The 22,466-nt window shown below is 32.3% G+C and overlaps 1 protein-coding gene across 2 annotated transcripts; it reads left to right on the top strand.

Moving 5' to 3' along the window:
- Positions 1-43: 43 nt before the first annotated feature.
- Positions 44-8,852, top strand: LOC127706380 (basic phospholipase A2-like). Of its 2 annotated transcripts, none has more exons than XM_052210959.1 (5): positions 44-186; positions 1,842-1,890; positions 3,526-3,676; positions 4,761-4,864; positions 8,697-8,852. In XM_052210959.1, exons 1-5 carry the CDS (start codon positions 172-174, stop codon positions 8,831-8,833), a joined length of 456 nt encoding a protein of 151 aa, XP_052066919.1. In that variant the 5' UTR covers positions 44-171; the 3' UTR covers positions 8,834-8,852. The 2 variants fall into 2 exon arrangements, with proteins under 2 accessions (XP_052066919.1, XP_052066920.1); XM_052210960.1 differs by lacking the exon at positions 44-186 and adding an exon at positions 234-657.
- Positions 8,853-22,466: the final 13,614 nt, after the last annotated feature.

Here is a 22,466-nt window from a genome sequence, read left to right as displayed (position 1 = left end):
CGTCTGTCATTCTGACAAACATGCACATTGCAACTTTTATGCAAATGAGGTTAGTTTGACCTGTATATATACACAATGTCAGTAGAAGTCTGAATAAGTCTGAAAATAGCAGTGTTATTGTTAATATATTGCATCTCTGGTTATCAAATAGCAGACGAAAAGGGTCCAATTATGCAGTTTGTACGTGTAAGTAACTTAATATAGTTTCAAGATCGAGTGTGGCTTACCAGTCTTTTGTAGACTCCGTCTGGTTTACAAATTTTAGCTCTGGTATCTACGAGGAGAACATTTATTGAAATCTGCAGTATATATATATATTGTAAATGGAATATTATTAAACGTAGTAGATAAAAATATATTTGGTGGATATATGATTTCCACATCCTGCTTTCGGTGGCTGGATATCTTGCTTTTTCTCAATTGAATACACATATCATTTTTATAGGATATTTGTGGAATTTCCTTTATTTGCAATTACCCAAAGAAAAACGAAATGTATGTTTAGAGGAATAACAGGGTTGAACTATACGTATACTTACTAAAAAACTAAGTCTTTTAAAAAGTGCCACAGAAGTAACAACCAAAATAAAGACAGTTTATATTAAGTTAGTGGACGAATTTGGTAATTCATGCGTTTACATAATAAATGATCTTCAGGTAAGAACATTTTTAAAGATTTTTCAATTCTTTTAAACATGTTTAATGTATTTGATTGTTATGCACCGACGCAGTTGTATTTTATTATTGTTTGTTTTTCATTCGTTTGATGTGTTTGAACTTTTGATTTTGACATTTGATAAGGAACTATCCGTTTTGAATTTTCCTTGGAGTTGATTATTTTTGTTATTTTACTTTTTTTCTAATCATCTCATAGTTCTTAGACATACTGTACATGTTTTTCTATGTTGTGATGTTATACTATTGTTTCAGAAAAGGGAGAAGGTTTGGTACCATTAAAACTTTTTATCCCGCTGCAAATGTTTGCACCTGTCCTAAGTCAGGAATCTGATTACAGTAGTTGTCGTCTGTTTATGTAGTTCATACGTGTTTCTCGTTTCTCATTTTTATATAGATTATACCGTTGGTTTTTCCATTTGAATGGTTTTACACTGGTCATTTTTTGGAGCCCTTTATAGCTTGCTGTTCGGTGTGAGCCAATGCTCCGTGTTGAAGGCCGTACCTTGACCTATAATGGTTTACTTTTATTAATTGTAACTTGGATGGAGAGTTGTCTCATTGGCACTCATACCACATCTTCCTATATCTATGTTTGAAAAGAGAAAATAACTGATGAAATGAGTGTAAACAGAATTATATTCATAGTAGAAATGTTAATAAAAAATGCTTTTGAATTTTTTTAACTAAAGAAGAGGTTTATCTCAAAAACAAATCAATTGCTAGTATTTTATTTAAGAAATGAATGCTTCTTTTTGTAATTTTATTAGGGGAGTACAAGTGTTGAACGAAGCACATTTTGTATGTTTCGCGCTTCATTTTAAAAATGTGTGCACGATCAACACGTTTACATCCCGATAAAATTACAAAAAGAAGCATTCATTTCTTATAATTACATTTTTATGCTAATAAGACCATGAAAAAACCTTTTATCAAGTTTTTCTTTTATCTTTCTGTGCACTTTTGTTTTACTGGAAGCACGTGTCATCACGAATGTAACATTTCATTTTGATATGAAGATTAATTTTTGAATGACGCGTGATTGTTGTTAGCCAATCAAACTAACGGATTCACATGAAACATACATGTAATGTAATTATTCTAATTCGGTGAAAGATTTGTCTCGCCATTTGCACATACTCCTTTCAGGCATTTTGTCGTTTCAGAATACTGCTGCATGCTTATTGTGCATAATGGTGTACAGTTATAAAGGAGGTACGTAAAGTGTAGGTTGATGCATATAGTCATCTCGGGGCCTTTTATAGCTTTTTATAGCTGCCTGTGTTGTAATGGCTTTGCTCATTGTTGAAGGCCGTACAGTGACCTATAGTTGTTTATTTCTGTGTCATTTGGTCTCGTGTAAAGAGTTGTCTCATTGGAAATCATACCACATCTTCTTTTTTATATAGATGCTTACATTGGTACCAGTGGATTATCGGATTTATCCAATCGAGATAGTTAAAGTATCGAGCCTCTGCGAGGACTTTAAAATTGATAATTAACTTATCGAAATTGGACAAATATGATTATCCATTAGTAACTATGTAAGAATAAGTTTCTCTACTGATTATCAAATACATTTTCATTTTTGATAAACGAAAATCCCCTTCGAGTGCCTTCCACATTCCACTAAGCTGTTAATTTCTCTAACATCTGTTAGCACATTCCGATTCATCCCGAGATCTGATAAAGGTTATGACCCTTAAACTCATCCAATCATCTTCTGAGATAATCGGCAACCACATGTCCGTTTAATTTTTTTTTTGATTTGTTGATACAATGGGTCCAGAAATTGTTAAGTTGACAAAGAATTAGAGAAATTATTGTCTCTGATTTTTGCTCACTTTTCCGCACTGGTTGTATTTATACAAAACAACTGGTGATTCAAATGATTACAGTTAACTCTCAAAATTGTATGAAAATTCCCAATGTTATTGTGACTTCACTTATAAATCTATATAACATTTGAATAATTAGATTTCTTTTACGTATACATATAGAATTTGCGCAAATTCACAACTTATGATTCGAATGAATATATAGTTTTTTTTTGGTATTATGTTTGTGACAGATTATCTGTTTTAATGGCAATATGGATTTGAAAAACTAAAAATAAGTAGCCTTAAAGTGGAACCGAAAATAAAAATTCATTGGACAAAATGAAATGACGTATAGGCAGACGAAAGACGAACACCTGCATTTTAAAGTTTTAAAAGTTGAAACCATCACAGGATATGACGTTATATATTCAAGAATGATAAGCTTCCATTGGGAATTTTGCTCGATTTATTAAATATGAACACATATAAAATCAAATAATGATACTTAAACGGTTTATAAAACATGCATAATTCTTTGTTATTGAGTACGTTAACTCATTCAGGTGAACGTAAGGTTATTCTGTAGATGGGTAAGATAGTGCGGTAACCTTAAACATGACTATTATCTACTTTGGAAAACCCCATGTTCATTAAAGTCGTTAGTTTATCTTAACTTGTCAAATAAAGGAAATACAAATGGGGAAAATATGCATTTTCAGTTACACGAAAAGATAAAGACTTAAACTCGTCTCCAAATTAAAGATTGAAACTTCCTAAAACCAAAGTTGACTTTGCAATATTAATGTTGAAGTTGTTGCTTTAACTGACATTGGTTCATCCGGGCCTGCAATCGGCTTATATGTTCTTTACATTTAAGGCCATATAACATATTTAAATTAAAACAAAAACAAAAACGAAAACGAAAACAAAACAACAAATGTGCAAAGGTAAAAATGAGTATTAAATTATTATTCAAATAAGTGATGTTTTTGGTTCTATGTCAACATATATAATGGTCAATTTATTACAGAGGCCAGAACTGCGAGACATAAGAGATCTTTCCGGCAGCTTGAATATCAATTAGACTATCATTTTGGAGAAGATCGAGCCACTGCACTTTTAGACTACGGTTGTTATTGTGGAAAGTCTGGTAAAAGCCACCCACTAGATGGCGTGGACCAGTAAGTATGCGCGAAGGATACAGTTTACCAATAAATCTCATACAATATGACAATTTTATATATCGTATTCGTCCCAAGTTTTGAAAAAACAAATTTCAATATCTTGAAGCAGTATAATTATATAGATGATGTATTTGTTGCGAAATCAAAATAATCCTGAGAAGGTTATCCGATTAAGATGAAAGTATGTCGTTAAGTTGTAACTTATTTAGACGAATATAGAAATAATAAAAAATGCATTATATGAAAGAATAGTCGCAGTTTAGATATCACAATACTTGCAATGAGCAAAACATTGAGGACAAACGCACTAAGTGATAACTCAGATATCAACAATCTTAACACTTGCAACCACAATGGATTAATAGATAGCCAATTTGGAAGTAAAATGTCTGCCCAATTTCAACATACCCTACTTTTTACATGACGATAAATACCAAAACTTTGTCAAAATGCACCAAAGTTGCAGTTTTGGTTCATTAATAAACATTCAAATTTGGTTTTAGATAAGGGTCCTGTTCGACAATACCAAGTATCTGTTACAAACATAATGAAAATATAATTGGTACACAAGAAATGCACGAAAAAAAAAAGAAATATCACATCAGTCTGATGTTATGAACAAATGTATAATCATTGAGAAATTTTTAACATAGAAGGGACAATACAATATCTCTTAAATATAGTGAGAGAAATATCAAACACAATACAGATTGAGACTCTTTCATTTTACTTGACACTGAGTCTAATTTATATCTGATTTTAATTATGACCGTTTTGTGAATGTCTTTGATCGTTTTATATCGTATAATTTTTCAATCCTTAAAGATAATTCAAATTGAGAGTCCTTATTTCTGTATTAACTTATTTTAGGCCATTATTTACAATCTTTGTTTGCTCATCCATTATTCTTTACTCTTTATTTTAGCACTTATTACAAATGTATTACTCTATATTCTTTAAATACGTCCATTTATTTCCATTAAAAAAAATGTGTTTCCATTATTACATCAACCCTATCGCAACCCTCATTAAGGTATTTGGAGATGTTCTTTGATGGACTATACTTCATTTTATTTTACAGGTGTTGTAAAGACCATGACGATTGCTATGATCGTGAACACGATTGTTTGCCGAAAACTTTGGATTACCGATTTTATCTCGGAAACAAAACAGTCAACTGTGAAGGTAAATTAAACAATATCGTAAAATATTTTTACCATTTTTGATTGGTTGAATAATTTTGACTGGACTTCTTTCACATCAAGATGTTTGTGAACTTTTGTGTCCAATCATATATAATTTTATTTTTGAAAAGAACAAAAAAAAAAAACTCAGGCCAACCTTAAAAAAATATGTTTGTTTGCAGTTTTCCGACTGTACCTTCAGACTGCAGGGTCGGTAGGTAGGAAAAATATTTTATTTTATCAGCCAAAATAAAGTTTAAACAAGCAGTTTAACACAAACCAAGTTTCTTGTGAAGAAAAAAACATTTTAAAACAACAAACACTGAAAACCAACATGAAATGAACAGGCATTTTTAGGTTAACACCTTTTAAACCAAAACTGAAACTTAACATAGTGTCATTATACAATTTATGACATAAATTTATGGTATTATGAAATACTGGAACACTTATAAACAAGGAATGACTAGAATTGTTGTAAAGAAACATATTCACTGACATATATGCATCTTTACTAGAAGTTTTCATGAGTAGAGTATTTGCATCAGAAAAATGTAGATATTAAGATTCAAAAGACAATTTAGGAGTGTGTTAAAAAAAGATTGAATCTTCCTCAATTATAAAAAAAAGACAACTTAAAAAAAAATATATAAGACATCTGACATAAAGGTTATATTTGGAAAGATATGTTGATGCCAGGCTTTAATTAAAACAAACAAAAATCTTAAGTCTAGCTTTGGGGTGAAATCCATAGCACCCCATTAAAAGTAAATTCTTCTGTACTGAAATGTTTGACTGCATAAAAAATTGGCAGCATAGCTCCTAGCTAAGGACATATTTCAATTCAATTCACACAGGCCACACATTTTGGGTATATTTAATATTGTAAGAGAGAGAATAATTGCAATGAGTGGGACAGCCCCCCTTATCCTAAAGGAGCATACTCATTGCAATCGAAGATAGATTTGATACAGAGAGAATATATTTATTTCTCAAGCCAACCATTCATTTTCTCTACATCTTTGTGTAGTTTGTGTGGCTTCTTATTGATTTAACATTTCAAATGCGTCCTTCCACCGTACAGGCGTGTTTACAGTTATCCATGAAGTCACGGAGGAGTCTGTTTCCTCTTTGTCGTCTTCACGACGATTTAAAGAAAATATGGCATACTTCAGTCTTCAAGATGCTGTCGAATTGTTGAACCACTGATATTGGTTCCATAAAGTCAGTCTCAAACGATTCTGTATCCGATTTGTTTGAGACAGAAACAGTTATCGTGTCGGTTTTATGAATATCCGCTGCATCATCGTCAATGATATCATCGAAGACATCATTCCGTGTGCAATTGTGCAAAAATCACAAAACTCTATTGGCGTAACGCTGCAATTTTATCAAAATATTGCAAATGTTGAGATATTTAAAAGCGAAGCATTTGTGCTTAAAGGCCTTGCAATACAACTATTCTATCAAAATATTCAAATTGTCTTCAATATCAATGCACAGCTAAATATCATTAGTTGTAATACAAATCGTTGACGTATGATATAAATAACAATCTTTTTTATATTGAAGTTCCACTAGATTTGTTTTATACTTCCCCTTTGTAATACAAAATATACCTTCATGTGCTAAATTGAGTAAACAGTGGGACATTGTGACTGCTAATGAAAAATAACGTTGTGCTGGGTAGGGTAAACATTTGGCATTTCCACCTATGGACCCTTCTGAGAGTTCTTGCACTGGATCATTAAAGCGCAGATAGCGTGACACTCGAATTTAGTAAACTTATCAATTCGGTCCATACATGACTGAATATATATAAATCCTGGACAATGAAATTTTAATGACGAACTGGAAAAGATAAGAAACTACCATATTTTTTTACCCCAGGCTATCCACAAGTATCAGTCAGGATTCCTCTTCGTCATAATTATCTCCCCATTACGCCAACTATTTTTTTCAATAGTAAAAATTTTAGCTATTGTAATGTTGACGCGCTGTAAATTTTGCTTTTGAAAACCGATACATTTAACCACACAGCATCATTACTTACTTACTTATCCTCTATATCCCCAGTGGGACATAAGGCCACACAGCATCATTACGACCCTTATATGACAGTTGTTTTTTTAAAGACAAATGTGTTCACTATCTATTAAGCATCATTTAAATGCCTATAATCAACCTAACACTAATTAAATATTTCGTGGAAGGGCAGACTACAGATTTTTAGATGTTGAAGACTTATAACACTAGAAAGCACACACAAAAATGAGTTTTGTTTGAAGTTATGCATGTTTAAGATCAACTTATAAAGTCTGTCGTCAAGTATTTTTAGTAAAATCTTTTTATTCTAACGCACCTCCTCATTAGAAAGGTATTTCACGTGACACGTTTCAGTTTTTAGTACTGTGAATTTTTAATGGTATTATATCAATCTGTAGCCTAAAATATATTAAAACTTGGAATCTGAAGCGCAACGATGTATCATATGTTTTCAATACAAAATAGTCAATTCTATCACGCTTGAACATAAAAGGTGTACTTTACTTTCTTTTTTCCATGCAGTTATTGCCCAATTTGTAGGTTTTTTTCCAAAAGACTGTCGCTGGGTGTAGAGATGCAAATTAATGCTTTGAAAGATCAATCTTTTATCTTTTCGAGAATTTTTTTTCAGTTGAATTAATGCTTATGTACAAACAAGATCCACATGTATTTGCACCTACACATTTGTCTTTAGTTTAAAAGTTTACAAATATCTCGAAGCTCCGTACTATAATTTAGGTAAAAACAAGTATATAAGATTCATAAAATCATAAATTACGCACCTACATTAAACTTTTAAAGCTCATAGAAACATGTATGATGTAGGCAAAGTTCAAATATACAAACTTGGCCTTCTCTAATAAAGATTTTTTCTTTAATTTTCAAATGGGTATAAGCCTGTTATCTTCATACACATGTATCGCACAATGAAGAATATGTAGTTAATGTGTTGTGTCATAATAATTACAATTTAATGTGTGACAATGAATGAAATAGAATGAATAAATAAGTCTTATTACGGTTTGTATTATGATATATGAGAAAACAGTTTTTAATTTATTTCTGCTTAAATAATTTCCATCTCAAAGATTGTCAACGCTGACATTTGAATATTATAAATTGACAAACGCTTCAAATGACAAAAACATATAACTGTTTGCATGTAGCTGCGTCTCAACGTATGATTGGGAACAATGCTAAATTGTTTATACCACCTCGGTGGTGTTGTGGTAACGTATTTGCCTCGAGTGCGGAAGGTCATTGGTGTGAACCCCGGTCGAGTCATAAAATGTATCAATGACTTTAAAAGTGACAATTACTGCTTCTTCGCTAAGCACGCAGCTTTAATGAGTAAGAGCAAATACTGGTTGGGTCGGAGTCAGAATAATGTGTCCGGGTATTTTACCGTGTAAACTAGCACGTTAACAATCCGGTTCAGCATGCCGCACTAGTACAAATCAGGTTTAATATTCAAATAATATTGACATGTTTTCGTCTCAACTAGTGTCATTGTTATGATTATTATTATTGTTATTTTTATATTAATTATTACTATCATATTTATCTATTTTAATCATTATAATTATAATAAATGTTCTTAATTTATCTTTACCTCCAGTATTATGTTAATTTAAAAGAAGAACGAAAACAAAAAATGTGATCACTCAATTCGTGTCTTGATACACGTATGAAGAATTATATCTTTATTATTTCATATCTTACATTACATCAAATGAAGTATTTATTTATAATTTCATTGTTATGATATTTCATTGTTATATTTTCAGATGGTCCCAATTCCTGTGAGGGGAGAGTATGTAAGTGTGACAAAACATTTGTTGACTGCCTGCAAAACAAAGAATTTAATCCAATATATAACAATGTAGACCAACATAAATATTGTTCTGATAAAAAGTCATGTTAACAATAAATGTGTTAACCAATTACAGTTTGTCATTTTACTTGAATAACCGTTATTAATTTGCGTTGAATTAATTTTGTGATAAGATACAAAGCAAAATATGTTACAGACAAAAACGAGTTTCCGTTGCTGTGCGTAGTAGATTTTTGGTGTCTTTATATCAAGGCAAACACGGAGGAATTTGAGAAACACTTTTTAAGAATTTAAACATTCGTGTTACTTTTTTTAAAACAGCTTCGGACGCATATAATTTCTCAAGTGTGTTTTCATTCAAAAGGGCTTTTTATAATTATTCATATAGCTTTTGTCCTGAAGTTAAAGATGGCACAAGGTTTAACAAAAGAATGTTCAGAACATTTATAATTTTAACTTAAAACATGTATAAATTATTCTTTTTGCAACATGGATTAGTTGTAAACTTCTTAATGAATTAAGAGTACGGAGTAACCGAAAGACTAGTTGGTTCGATTGTTTCACAGTAGGATGTGGACATTTAACTCGTAAGGTAACGCTCAGCATTTCGGTCCGATGCAAAGGAGGTTTCATCTTCATTTAACATTTACATCTTCTGGTCCTGTATATGTCATATTGACGGTAGAACATGATATATATTATCTTTTTGCCAAAACATTGTGTGACATTTTGAAACTGACAATTTATCAATACAGACAATAGAAGCTCGTCCATGCCTATCAAGCAGGTGAGTTATGAAAAGTGCAATTTTGTTTTGTTTCATATTTAGATGACTGTGAATTTCCAATGTCATTTGTTCACTGCTTACATGTACAGGATAGATAGGAATGGGAAAAATCAATATTCAAAATATATTGAAGTCTTTATGTTTAAACTTTCAATTTAAAAACAACATTAAACTGTTGCTAATTGCAGCGTTTATTCATTAGTCCAATGGTATGCTAAATGTCTTTTTCTCCCTCCCATTTTTTATGTTTTGAGGATGCAATAAAAAAAAATGCTTGAGTTTTGTGAACTTACTCGTTCCTACAAGAAAGATTTAGTCTTGTATGTTAAATTATCATTGCATATATTGCTTTTCAGTATAACGTTAGCTTAATTGGTTTTCTAATTTGAGTGGTTTTATATTTTTCAAATATGGGGCTTTATTTTAGCTTACTAAACGTTTTTTTTCCATGAAGGCCACACGGTTACATATACATGTAGTTGCGTGCTTCCGCTTCATTTGATCTATGGCGGATTGCTGTCTCATTGACAATCATACATGTAGTAGATCTCCTTAGTTTCTAATCAATTGTATTTCCTGAATACATTGACACAAAAAATGTCAAATACATACTCCAAACAATTACACAAATCATGTAGCTAGTATCATTAAATGTAAAACCACAAACTTCATGTTCATGACATGACATACATGCATATATGAGGGTCTTGATAGGGGGTCTCTCATTTCTGTATTCTGTAATTGTTAACGTCATTTTTCTGTATGCTTGTTTTGTCCATTATATTCTATTCGTTACATCTTATTTTTCTCTATACTTTATTTTAATTACCATTTATTCTTCACTGTTTGCCCATTATTCTCTTTTCTGTAAACCCCACCACGACCCTCATACATTGTCAGTATTGTGGAAAATCATTTGCTGGTTTAACTTGTGCATGTGCACTACGCAATTGGAAGTGCCGATGAAATTATTTTTTTATTTATTGTATAATAAATTGATTATCATGACCTATTTGATTCCAATTTTTTTATTCTCTCAAAGTTTCATGACCATACTAGAAGCTTCAACTCAAACGGCCTTTTGATCTTGTCAATATATTTTTTTGTTTTGTCACTTTGCAGACGGAAACTGTTCAATTATACTGATTTTACGTGTAAGTATCTTTTAAATCCAATTCAGACTGTACCTCTGTATAGTGTAAATATGATAACACTAGTGTACTGAATAGGAAATAGAATTGGCAAACAAAGCAAAAGAAAAAAAAAAACTGTAGTTGTTAATTTGTGTATCTAAATTGTATCGCATTTGACACTTCCTATGAACTTTTTCGCCATGAAAAACTTTCTGCTTTTGACACTTTCCCAGCGTACCGTGTACTAAAAATGTTACATTCATGTCCCTTACAACACTTTAAAAAAAATATTCACCAACACGAACAAACTAAATATTAACCAAAAATAATGTATGTCAAAATAACTAGATGGAAATTTAGTGCTTCTTTTAACAAACTTTCTCACGATAGCAATTGTTTGTAATATATGACTTACTAATTTTAATCCATTTTTGTAACTGAAAAGAACAGCAACTGACAAATACACTGAAGTACATTTCTGTTAATTATTTAGTTTATACCTTGATACGGATAATACAGGAAGAAGATTTAGTAATATAAGAATCGTACTATTAATGCAGTTTTTAATGTATACCATGTTTTAAGAACTTTTTTATGTTACTATTTCTTATTATAGATAATAGGCGAGTGACTTATTTCAAAAAGACGCTTAGTTAACGACTTTAATGCACCCACCTAACACACGGCTGTATTATATATCATTCGAAAGCTAATAAACTGTACTTTCTGTTTTGTCCGGTCGTGAAAAAATCGTACGGTGCGTTTTCTGTTAAATCAAGGTCAAAGGTCATGAAAAAACATTCCATGTTTTGCAATTACTAATCAAAAAGCCATTTTCTAATTCTTGTAACATAAAATTTTTCAAAAGATCATATGAACTTTATATAATATAATACATTATTTCCAAATCAAACAAAAAATAAGAGGTTATATGCGCAATATTTCCCGAAAATTGAAATTCATCACAAATCCTAAAAAAAATGAAAAATTGTTCCAAAAGCAAAATATATCTTCGGGGATCGATATTTGTATGCTAACAAAATAGATAAATAATATGTTTTAGGTCAAGGAATATTTGTTTTGTAATTTTAAGATGCATCTATTAATTATTGTTCATAGAACAGCCTTCTATTAAAGTGTTTGCAGTTGCCCAAAAATCTGCCATCTGCAAATAGCGATCATTTTGTTATTCTATGTTAAGATAACACATCGCTAATTGTCATATCAGGGAGGAGATTGATTTTCCATAATAAAAGAAGGAGTATTTAAAGTTCGAAAAGAATATATACGAGCTAATTGAGGTAAAAATATGTTTTTTACGAAGTCAAACTTATTTACTTGTTTAATCATGTTTAAATGCAAACATGACTTTGCGACTAAATCATAGGCAACATGGTAGTCTAACTCGAGATTTAAACGAACTACATATAATGCTGCTGCTTCTTATTTAGTTTAAAATCGTGTTAGACATATTAAATGTGTTTAGAAGTTTAATCTTTTTAATTATTTGAATAAAAGATGCTTCTATATATCTTTATTCTCACAAACCAAATTTCAAAGGTATAGAGATAGGATTGAGTATTTTCAACATAAGCTTTTAAAATACAAATGCAGGTCATTGTTTATGTAAAACACTATAAGCAGTTGTGAAATAAAAAAAATGAAAAAATTGAATACCTTCCTGACCTCATAAAATCATTCGCTGTTTTAGGCAGTGATCGTTTTCATGCTGTGCTGTGTTTTGTGGACTGTTGTTCGTCTCTTGGACGTGGTTTGTTCATGGTTTTAATTAAGTTTATTTGATTCATGGTTTGAGATGTTGATTGTCCCTTTGGTATTATTTCACTTGAAAGATATTAACTTGCTGTAATGAAAATCGGCAAAAAAATCGCCTCAAAGTAAAGTGAAGAAGATTAACGCAATAAGACCGCGAAAATAACTTAATTTGCTCACGGTGATATATATATAGAACCAAATCGTTATTATGATACATTTAACTACAATGATCTACAATTTTTAAAACTTTTACTACTTGAAGAGTATAGGGACATCAAACTCATAATTGGAAACGAACTGACAAAGCCGGGCAAAAAACGAACAAGCAACAGTATACACAACACAACATATCAAAACTACAGATTGAGTAACACAAACCCCCCAAAAATATTTGGGGTGAACTCAGGGGCTCCACAAGGGTGAGCAGATCATGTTCCACATGTGACACCCGTCTTGTGGCTCGTGTAATTCCTACCTCGGTGCCAAGCCTTATTCGGTAGGTGACATTCAAGGCAGAAATGAGGGTATTTTGGTTACATCGATTGGAACTTATCAGTCGTCATCTGGCAAAACAGATATTAAATAATTGTCAACCAACTCGTAGTGGTGTCCATAAAATTTTCAAAGGGATGATTTCAACTTTGCATTTGAACTCAAACCACAATTTTTCTTCAAATGTCCTGTACCAAGTCAGGCATATGGCAGTTGGTATCGAATAATCTGTTTCTTTGTATGTTAATGTTTGTTTTTGTAGCAGTTCAGTGTTTCTGTTGTTCCGTTGTGTTCCTCTTATAGTTGATGCATTTCCCACGGTTTTGGTTTGTGACCCGGATTTGTTTCAGTTACTTGTAAATCGATTAATGACTATTGAATAGCGGTATACTATAGTTGCCTTTATTTAATATCTTCATTGTGAGCAGTTACACACTATCACGACAATCGTGAAAGTAAATGCAAGCTCTGGAATATTGCATCAACTTGGAGATATATACTCCACAAGAAGATGCCGCGAAATCGCGTTACAATTGGGCAAGTGTTTAAATACAGAGTTTTATTTAATTTTGCGGGCAGTACGTAGACTGAGCATGCAAAGACAAATTTAGGAAATGAAAAACCCTACATTTATACGTCATATCATAAATATTCCGACTTGTTATTATTTCAGAGGAGTTGAGGCTCAATGAAATCGGTCTCCTCCTTTAATAGTATAGATATGCAGGTGTTGCTATAATGCTACATAGAAATGAAAAGTTTATAATTGGTTAGTAAGGAGTGTTTTTATGGGATGATTTATGCTCATCTCTTTTGTCTTAAAACTTGTTCTCAACCAACCCTCATCGTCGATTTCAAGATAAATGGTAGAGTAAACTTTATCTGTTGAATCTTTTTTTAATTTCAATGGAAAATACGAGTCCAACATTGTGACAAATTTGGCACTATTCAGCGAGATGACATCATCTATATAGTGGAAAGTGAAGTTTCAAGATAATGGTAGCTTCTTTTCAGTCGTCATCAGAAGCTCTTGCATGAAGTCATCCTCGTATGAAAAATGAACTAGTCATTCAAGCTATTCAGAAAGTCTAGTTGTAACTAGAATCGTTGCGTATTAATGGATTTTTTTCTTCAAAATTATTCTTATTTGATGAATTAATGCATTTAGACAATGAACAACGCAATTTAAGCAATCAAGAAGTCAAGTTTTATAATGTGTTTACTGGTTTTTAAATTCTTTTAAATTTCAATTTTCATCAATTTATTTTTTATTTATTTTTGTCATAATTTTCAATTTTTTTTTTATGGTTCACATTAAATAAATAAAAGGTCTTTTCACTACATCAATATTTATAATGAACTACACTTCAAACAATTAGAAAAGTCAAATTATGTTTATTTCAGTCTGGTAGTTACAATGCAGATTGCAATCTCTTAGTTTCACCCCCTTAATTTCAAGCAATAGTATGATTCGCACACATATTTTTTTACTTTAAATTTTTCAGATTCTTAAGAATTTGTTTATTAAATCTTATATTGACCACATACAATGTTTAAATAGGAAGAAATGCTTAAAAGCTGTTTTTTCGCAGATGGCGGTATTTTGGGCAACTGCATGAGTTGTTATGATTTGCTGTTTGATTAGAAGTAAGCAAAATTTTAGGAAATGTATGATGTCAAAAACTTCTTTGATAGTTATTTCAATGTTTTACTTAGTTGTAAGCGATTAGCAGTTGCATCAGAAAGAAAAATTTGGGTTTTCACACATTTTGTTAACTTTTACTCGAATTTCAGGAAACATGTGCTGTCTATCAAAAACACGTTTTAAATATTTTAAAATGCATTTGATTAATGACCGTTAATCTCTCTGCTAAAAGTTAAAATGGTTTGCATATGTGAATTTAGTATATAAAAGTCATATTATGCAATCAAGCTGAAATCTTAGAAAATATGCACTTGTTCGTCCTTGGCCTTTGATCTTGATTTGACGGAAATTGCACCGTACGATTTTTTTACGACCGGGCAAAACAGATAGTACAGATGTGTAGCTTTCAAATGATATATAATTTAGCCGTGTGTTAGGTGGGTGCATTAAAAATTTTATTTTATGGTTAAAGTCACGCGCCTATAAGTGAATGAATAAAATTAATCAATTACATTTACCGATAAACTGAATTGCATATTTAAGAGAATATTACATGTTTAACATGTTAAACAATAACTATATTATTATATATTGCCGGCAATATCATACAAGCACATTCGAATTAAGGTTGATTGATTGATTGTTGCTTATTTAACGTCCAGTAGCTAATATGTGCATACTGAAGTCGAGAATACGTTAAACATGAACACTAGATATGTTCTGCAAATAATCGACCGAGATGAAGGGTGAGGAATTTGAACTTCGACTTGAAAATTAGAATTGAGAAATTTTTAGCTTTAGAACGCAAGTAACACATAATTTATAATTTCCTGAAAAGACTCGTCACGTGATACAATGTATGCATGTCATCTAGTCAAAAATACGGATTATCTGTAAATTGATACATGTAATTTGTTTAAAAGAATATTTGTATTTTATTTATGAAATGTTTTTTTTTTATTTCAGGATCTTGCTGTATGTGTGTTGTGTATATTATAAACATCAATGTTCATAAAGTTGATACTTAATAATTTCGAATACGATTACTGTACACAAACTCAGAGTTCAATTCGAGCACAATTTTCTACTCCGAGTATTGTGTAAAGTTTTATGAACGTTGACCCTTTATTCATATTTGTTTTACAGAGACCAAAAGCGTGAAAAATAAAAGAGCTATCTGGAACATTGCGTAACAATTAACCTTTTATTTCGGAGCAGTTCAAGCCACTGCACTACTAGATACGGATGTTTTTGTGGATGGTATGGTAGTGGTACACCCGTTGATGGCGTTTATCAGTAAGTAGGTACAACTAAGGTTGATTTTGTGGATGGTATGGTAGTGTTACACCAGTTGATGGTGTTGATTAGTAAGTATGCACGACTACGGTTGATTTTGTGGATGGTATGGTGGTGTTACACCAGTTGATGGTGTTGATTAGTAAGTATGCACGACTAAGGTTGATTTTGTGGATGGCATGGCATTGGTACACCAGTTGATGGCGTTGATCAGTAAGTATGTACGACTAAGGTTGATTTTGTGGATGGCATGGCAGTGGTACATCAGTTGATGGCGTTGATCAGTAAGTATGTACGACTAAGGTTGATGTTGTGGATGGCATGGCAGTGGTACACCAGTTGATGGCGTTGATCAGTAAGTATGTACGACTAAGGTTGATGTTGTGGATGGTATAGCAGTGGTACACCCGTTGATGACGTTGATCAGTAAGCATGTACGACTAAGGTTGATGTTGTAGATGGTATTGTAGTGGACACCAGTTGATGGTGTTGATCAGTAAGTATGTACGACTAAGGTTGATGTTGTAGATGGTATGGTAGTGGACACCAGTTGATGGTGTTGATCAGTAAGTATGTACGACTAAGGTTGATGTTGTGGATGGTATGGCAGTGGTACACCCGTTGATGGCGTTGATCAGTAAGTATGTACGACTAAGGTTGATGTTGTAGATGGTATGGTAGTGGACACCAGTTGATGGTGTTGATCAGTAAGTATGTACGACTAAGGTTGATTTTTTGGATGGCATGGCAGTGGTACACCAGTTGATGGCGTTGATCAGTAAGTATGCACGACTAAGGTTGATTTTGTAGATGATATGTTAGTGGTACAACAGTTGATGGCGTTGATCAGTAAGTATGTACGACTAAGGTTGATTTTTTGGATGGTATGGTAGTGTTACATCAGTTGATGGTGTTGATTAGTAAGTATGCACGACTAAGGTTGATTTTGTAGAAGGTATGTTAGTGGTAGAACAGTTCACGGCGTAGGTCATTAATTATGCACGACTAAGGTTGATTTTGTGGATGGTATGCTAGTGTTACACCAGTTGATGGTGTTGATTAGTAAGTATGCACGACTAAGGTTGATTTTGTAGAGGGTATGTTAGTGGTACAACAGTTCACGGCGTAGGTCATTAATTATGCACGACTAAGGTCGATTTTGTGGATGGTATGGTAGTGTCACACCAGTTGATGGTGTTGATTAGTAAGTATGCACGACTAAGGTTGATTTTGTAGAAGGTATGTTAGTGGTACAACAGTTCATGGCGTAGGTCATTAATTATGCACGACTAAGGTTGATTTTATGGAAGGTATGGTAGTGGTACACCAGTTGAAGGCGTTGATCATTAAGTATTAAAAACATAGTTGTGGGGGATATGTTATTGATATATCAATAACGTTCACTCACATTACCGAATTATCAATTTACTATACTTCACATCAAATCGCCAAATTTTAATTAGATAATACTTAGTTGACAATGTTTCCTCGGGATAACAATCCGCTCTATCACCCTCTCAGATATGTGTTATTTTATATAATGTCAAACCCTGAACGGTTTTGATTTTAGAAAAGTTTTGAACAATGTTATTTAAATAGAAGACTTTCTATGGGGCTAACTGTATATATATGTTTATGTTAATGGATTAAAGATTAAACAAAACGCAAACACAAGTTAAATATGATGTATTTAACAACTGTTCGGTGGTTGTCGTTTGTTGATGTGGTTCATAAATATTTCTCGTTTCTCGTTTTTTATATAGATTGGACCGTTGGTTTTACTTTTTAATTGATTTACATTAGTCTTTTTGGGGCCATTTATAGCTTCCGGTTTTGATGTGAACCAAGGCTCCGTGTTTAAGGCCGTTCTTTGACCTATAATTGTTAACACATTGAGACTTGGATGGATAGTTGTCTCACTGGCACTCATACCACATCTTCTTCATGTTCTTATGTCTATTAAATTATGCATATGTTTGCACCTACTGAAAAACTGGAATACAACAAGCTTTATGAAGAACAAAAAGATAATAAAATCTTATATTCAAGTTGACGCATTAGTATAAATATCTATGACTAAGGAAGATTTGAGGTATATGTCATTGAGACAACAACCCATCAAAACATAAAACCAACAATGAAACTCTAGGAGTCAGTATTCAGTTGCCAACAATAGAACTGTTTCTAAATCGCTGCTACAGTACAGTTTGAGTCTTACTACGACGATAGTCGGACATCTGACATGTCCCAGATCTCATCTCGGACATATGTCCGACAGTCATAACTTAAATGATTAACAGGTACTGCTACTACATGAACCCTTTCAGCCTTAACCGCCACTGAAGACAGCACGCGTTTATCGATCTGTTACGGTTGAACGCTTTTTATCTACCTGTGTTGACCAGTAAATGGATTAATACATGACAATTATATTGTTGGATGCAATTATACCGATGTAACTTCTTACAATAAATTTTAGTTTATTCTTCATATTCGTGTAATATGAAAATAACTTGTTTTTGTCTTTTCTGTTGTTAGCATTATCTTTTAATCTTGAAATAAATTATTTACGATTTGTACTATATAACTTATCATTTATTTATAAAAATAAGGATAACTACATTGTTTTCAATCATTTATTTATATAACTACGAATAAATCAAGTGTGTGCTTAAATAAATACGGATGATTGTTATGTACAAGACGTCATAGTTCATAACTTTGAATTTAAAATTTGATAGGCAGTAATAACAGAACATTCAGTATAATAAATTAAATAACACATATCTGAGAGGGTGATAGAGCAGATTGTTACCCTTCGGAAAATAAATTGTCAACTTGGCTTCGCCTCAGTTGACAATGTTTTCTCGGGGTAACAATCTGCTCTATCACCCTCTCAGCTATATACTATTTATATAGTATTGTTGTATATAATACATTAAAGGTCGATTTTTTTTCTGCATTTTTAGTACGATAAAGTAACACAATTTTGTATGTGTTTTTGAAATTGCTGTCGATGGTGCTGCATAAGGTATATTACCATCAATATTACTTAACAGTTCTGATCATGTACATGTAGATAAGGGTCTTCCGTTTTCAAATCTGAATTCCATACATAATATATATGCATAATAATAAGCTGAGCTTAATGCAAAGGATTTTAAAACTGCACTTAGACAGAAAGCTCAATTCAGTTAAACGTGAAAATTATCGACACTCACACTATAAATATTCCTTCAGAAAAAAACCCTCCTCCCCTCCCTTTAGTAAGCTAAATGAAAAATGTTAAACAACTCAAACGAGAAAACTAAACTAACGGACTGATTCATGTTCAAAACAATAAACGAAATACATACATGATAGTTGTCTCATTGGCACTCATACCACATCTTCTTATTTATATGATATACAACAACAAACGACAACCACTGAATTACAGGCTCCTGACTTGGGACAGGCACACACAGAATGCGGCGGGGTTAAACATGTTTGCTGTCTTCTCCTAACCTGGGACAGTCATGTAACAGCACGGGGTCTAAACCTATAAATCTGAGAACAGACGTCCGGCTGTTGTTTGAAATCCCCCCCCCCCCCCCCCCCGTTTAAATATTTATTTATGCGAAAATCCCCACCCATTCAAATTTTTCATAAGAAATTCACTTTTAGAAATATCTTATTTCAAAGAGATGCTAAACCCTGGGACTTATGCTAATAGACAATGTATTAGTTCGAGAAGGTTAACCACATGGGATCCGTGATACATATTATGAGATAAAATGATCAGTAGACATCTTAAAAAAAGATCAACATGTACGATCCATTGACATATAAATTTCTACCCATGGATATTACCTTCGTGGAATTGCATATTGATATTGATATATTTGACATTCCAAAAAAAGTCACCCATACCAGCGGCACGTCTGTGTATACCTTTATGTAGGAATATACCCCTCCCCTCCTCCCCCCTCAATCCTCTCCCCGTAACCGTACAACTTACATAAGGACAAAATATAAACATGTTTAGGTTTATAATCTGCACAGTGGGGATGACCATTTAACCCAAACTCCTACGTCGTTCTGGCCAAGTAGGGTCACCGAGCCATGCTGTTTAAATGACTTATAGCGACTTGTTTGGTCAATAACTATAACTTAATACACATAAAGAGAGGGAGAGAAAGATGAACTCTTTTTCAATAAAACTACATGCACATGTACAATTTACATGTAGGAGACACCAACGAAACGGCGGGCATGAGTTATATTATATTTCATATAATAGACATAAGAAACGTAGCACAACACGCTAACTTGTTTTCTTCAACATTTTACTTGTTGGTTGCTAACCGTATATGGTAACTAACCATGTATGTTTTAGGACACCCGATATGAAATATATATGGTCACCACGTGTAGTCGATTAACCAATCATATCCCCATAAATCTATAGAAGGTAAGATAAAGGGATTTATTGAGGAGGCAGTGTTTTAATAAAATATTGTATATCGAAACCCATTTCTTGTATTTTATTTTGCTTATTTATAATTTAAAACACGACTAAGACATACATGTACAACATCATTCGCATACATAGATACATTTTTTGAGGGAATTTGAATTCTGATGTTTACTTTAATCGTTATCTCTTGCACATGCATGGTCAGATTTTGTCTCTCAATTTTTTATACATATTCGAACCTCGTTGTGTCGAAGTCGAAGGGACCGGACCAAAGTATTCGACACATCCGAGGTCGAGTGTGTCGTCATAAATTTGGAATGCATGAAATACGGTATGATGTGTGTAAACTAGATACAATGAACAGTGTGCCTTTTTTTCGATATGACACTTTATGATTGTGTATTCAATCTCCATTTTTGGTTCTTCATAATAATTAAACACACAAGTACAGATACAAATGTTGCACAAATAAAATCAATAGTCTACACAAATATTTACAAAGGTCAGTCACTATAAATTATGAAATCACCCACGGAACGAATAAAGTTATGAACGGTCTCTGATGAGCCAGAGGTCGTCTGCTTTACATTAAATTATCATGAATTTGTCGTAATTGTCCTTTTATTTATTGTAATTAATGAGTTTTAAATCTAACGAGCGGCTCGGGTCATATAAATTCGTTTTGTTTTTATCTGATGTGAAAAATGTTCAACACACTAACATTCCGCTTGAACGATCAACCAAAGGTGTTAATTACCGGTCACCATAAACATGTCATTTTTACTGTTATACAAACAAGTATGTTTACTCAGCTTTAATCTCTTTGGAAAATGATTAGGTTACATAAGAAATACATCTGTTTTGAATTTTTATCATAAGGTCTGCATCTTTTGAAAATTCTTACTTTCGAACTTCGAGTCATCGGGGTCAATTTACATGAATTTTACATCGACGGGACTATAAGATTTACTCGACTTAACCGAGTATTCGAATCAACCGAGTTCGACTCATCAGAGGTAATTATGCATTGATCAAACATGAATTTTACCGGGACTGAGAAATTACTTCGACTCATCCGAGTTTTCGACACAACCGAGTTCGACACAACGAGGTTGGACTGTATTTTATCTATTTACTTTTTACCGATACAATGTTTTAAAACATAATAAATACTTCTATAACCAAAACTAGATTAACAATCAATTGCATCTTTATCCTATTGTCAATCAGGAAATGTACGTAGAAGCACTAAATTCTGTTACATTTTTGTAAAAAAGTAAATTCTTATGATAACGTGCACGTGCGAGCTAAAGGTGTGTTTTTATAACGAACAACCTGATTGGTTCTATACTCCACCAATCAACTAAACTGTAGTTTCATGTGTAGACATTCATGCACTTTATGTTGCATTATTCAACTACAATCAACTGAGCTGAAGTTTGAAATGTCAGAATAATTGACAACTATTTAATAATATGTTAAAACTACTTGACAATATTAAAAACAAATATTTTGAATTTCTAAAATTGACAGTATGATAATCAAAATTACTTTTATTTTGGCGTTTTAAACAGAATCACATTTTGAATTTTCCATACAACACATATATGTATATGTTTCATGAAATTGAAAAATGCAAATCTACTTTAAAAATAAAAATACATTATTTGTATTAAAAATTTTAATGTTTACATGTGCGACAGATCGTTTTTTTTTTATTCACTCCTACCGCGACTACTCATGAATAGATATCTGCAAAACACGAAAACATGATTGACACGACAATATAAAGGTAGGACCAATTGTCCCACTTTTGTTTCACTCACAGACTCGACAAGTTAAATCTGAAAGTTGTTGAATCTCACTGGAATTGCCAAATTAAAGAGTACTGACAGAGAGTATTAAATTCTATACAAACTCATCAAATATATCAGGCTTATAATTTGGTACTTGGCTTAGAAAATATATTCCGGTGGCAGAACAATCTTTAAGTTAGTTAATACACAGAAAATGACCTGATGTTCAGTGGTTGTCGTTTGTTGATGTGGTTCATAAGTGTTTCTCGTTTCTCGTTTTTTATATAGATTATACCGTTGGTTTTCCTGTTTGAACGGTTTTACACTAGTCATTTTTTT

The sequence above is a fragment of the Mytilus californianus genome, unplaced genomic scaffold (genome assembly GCF_021869535.1).
Source record: "Mytilus californianus isolate M0D057914Y unplaced genomic scaffold, xbMytCali1.0.p SCAF_6, whole genome shotgun sequence".
Taxonomy (NCBI): domain Eukaryota; kingdom Metazoa; phylum Mollusca; class Bivalvia; order Mytilida; family Mytilidae; genus Mytilus; species Mytilus californianus.
Note: the sequence above shows the minus strand (reverse complement) of the source record. Positions and strands in the feature narration are given on the sequence as shown.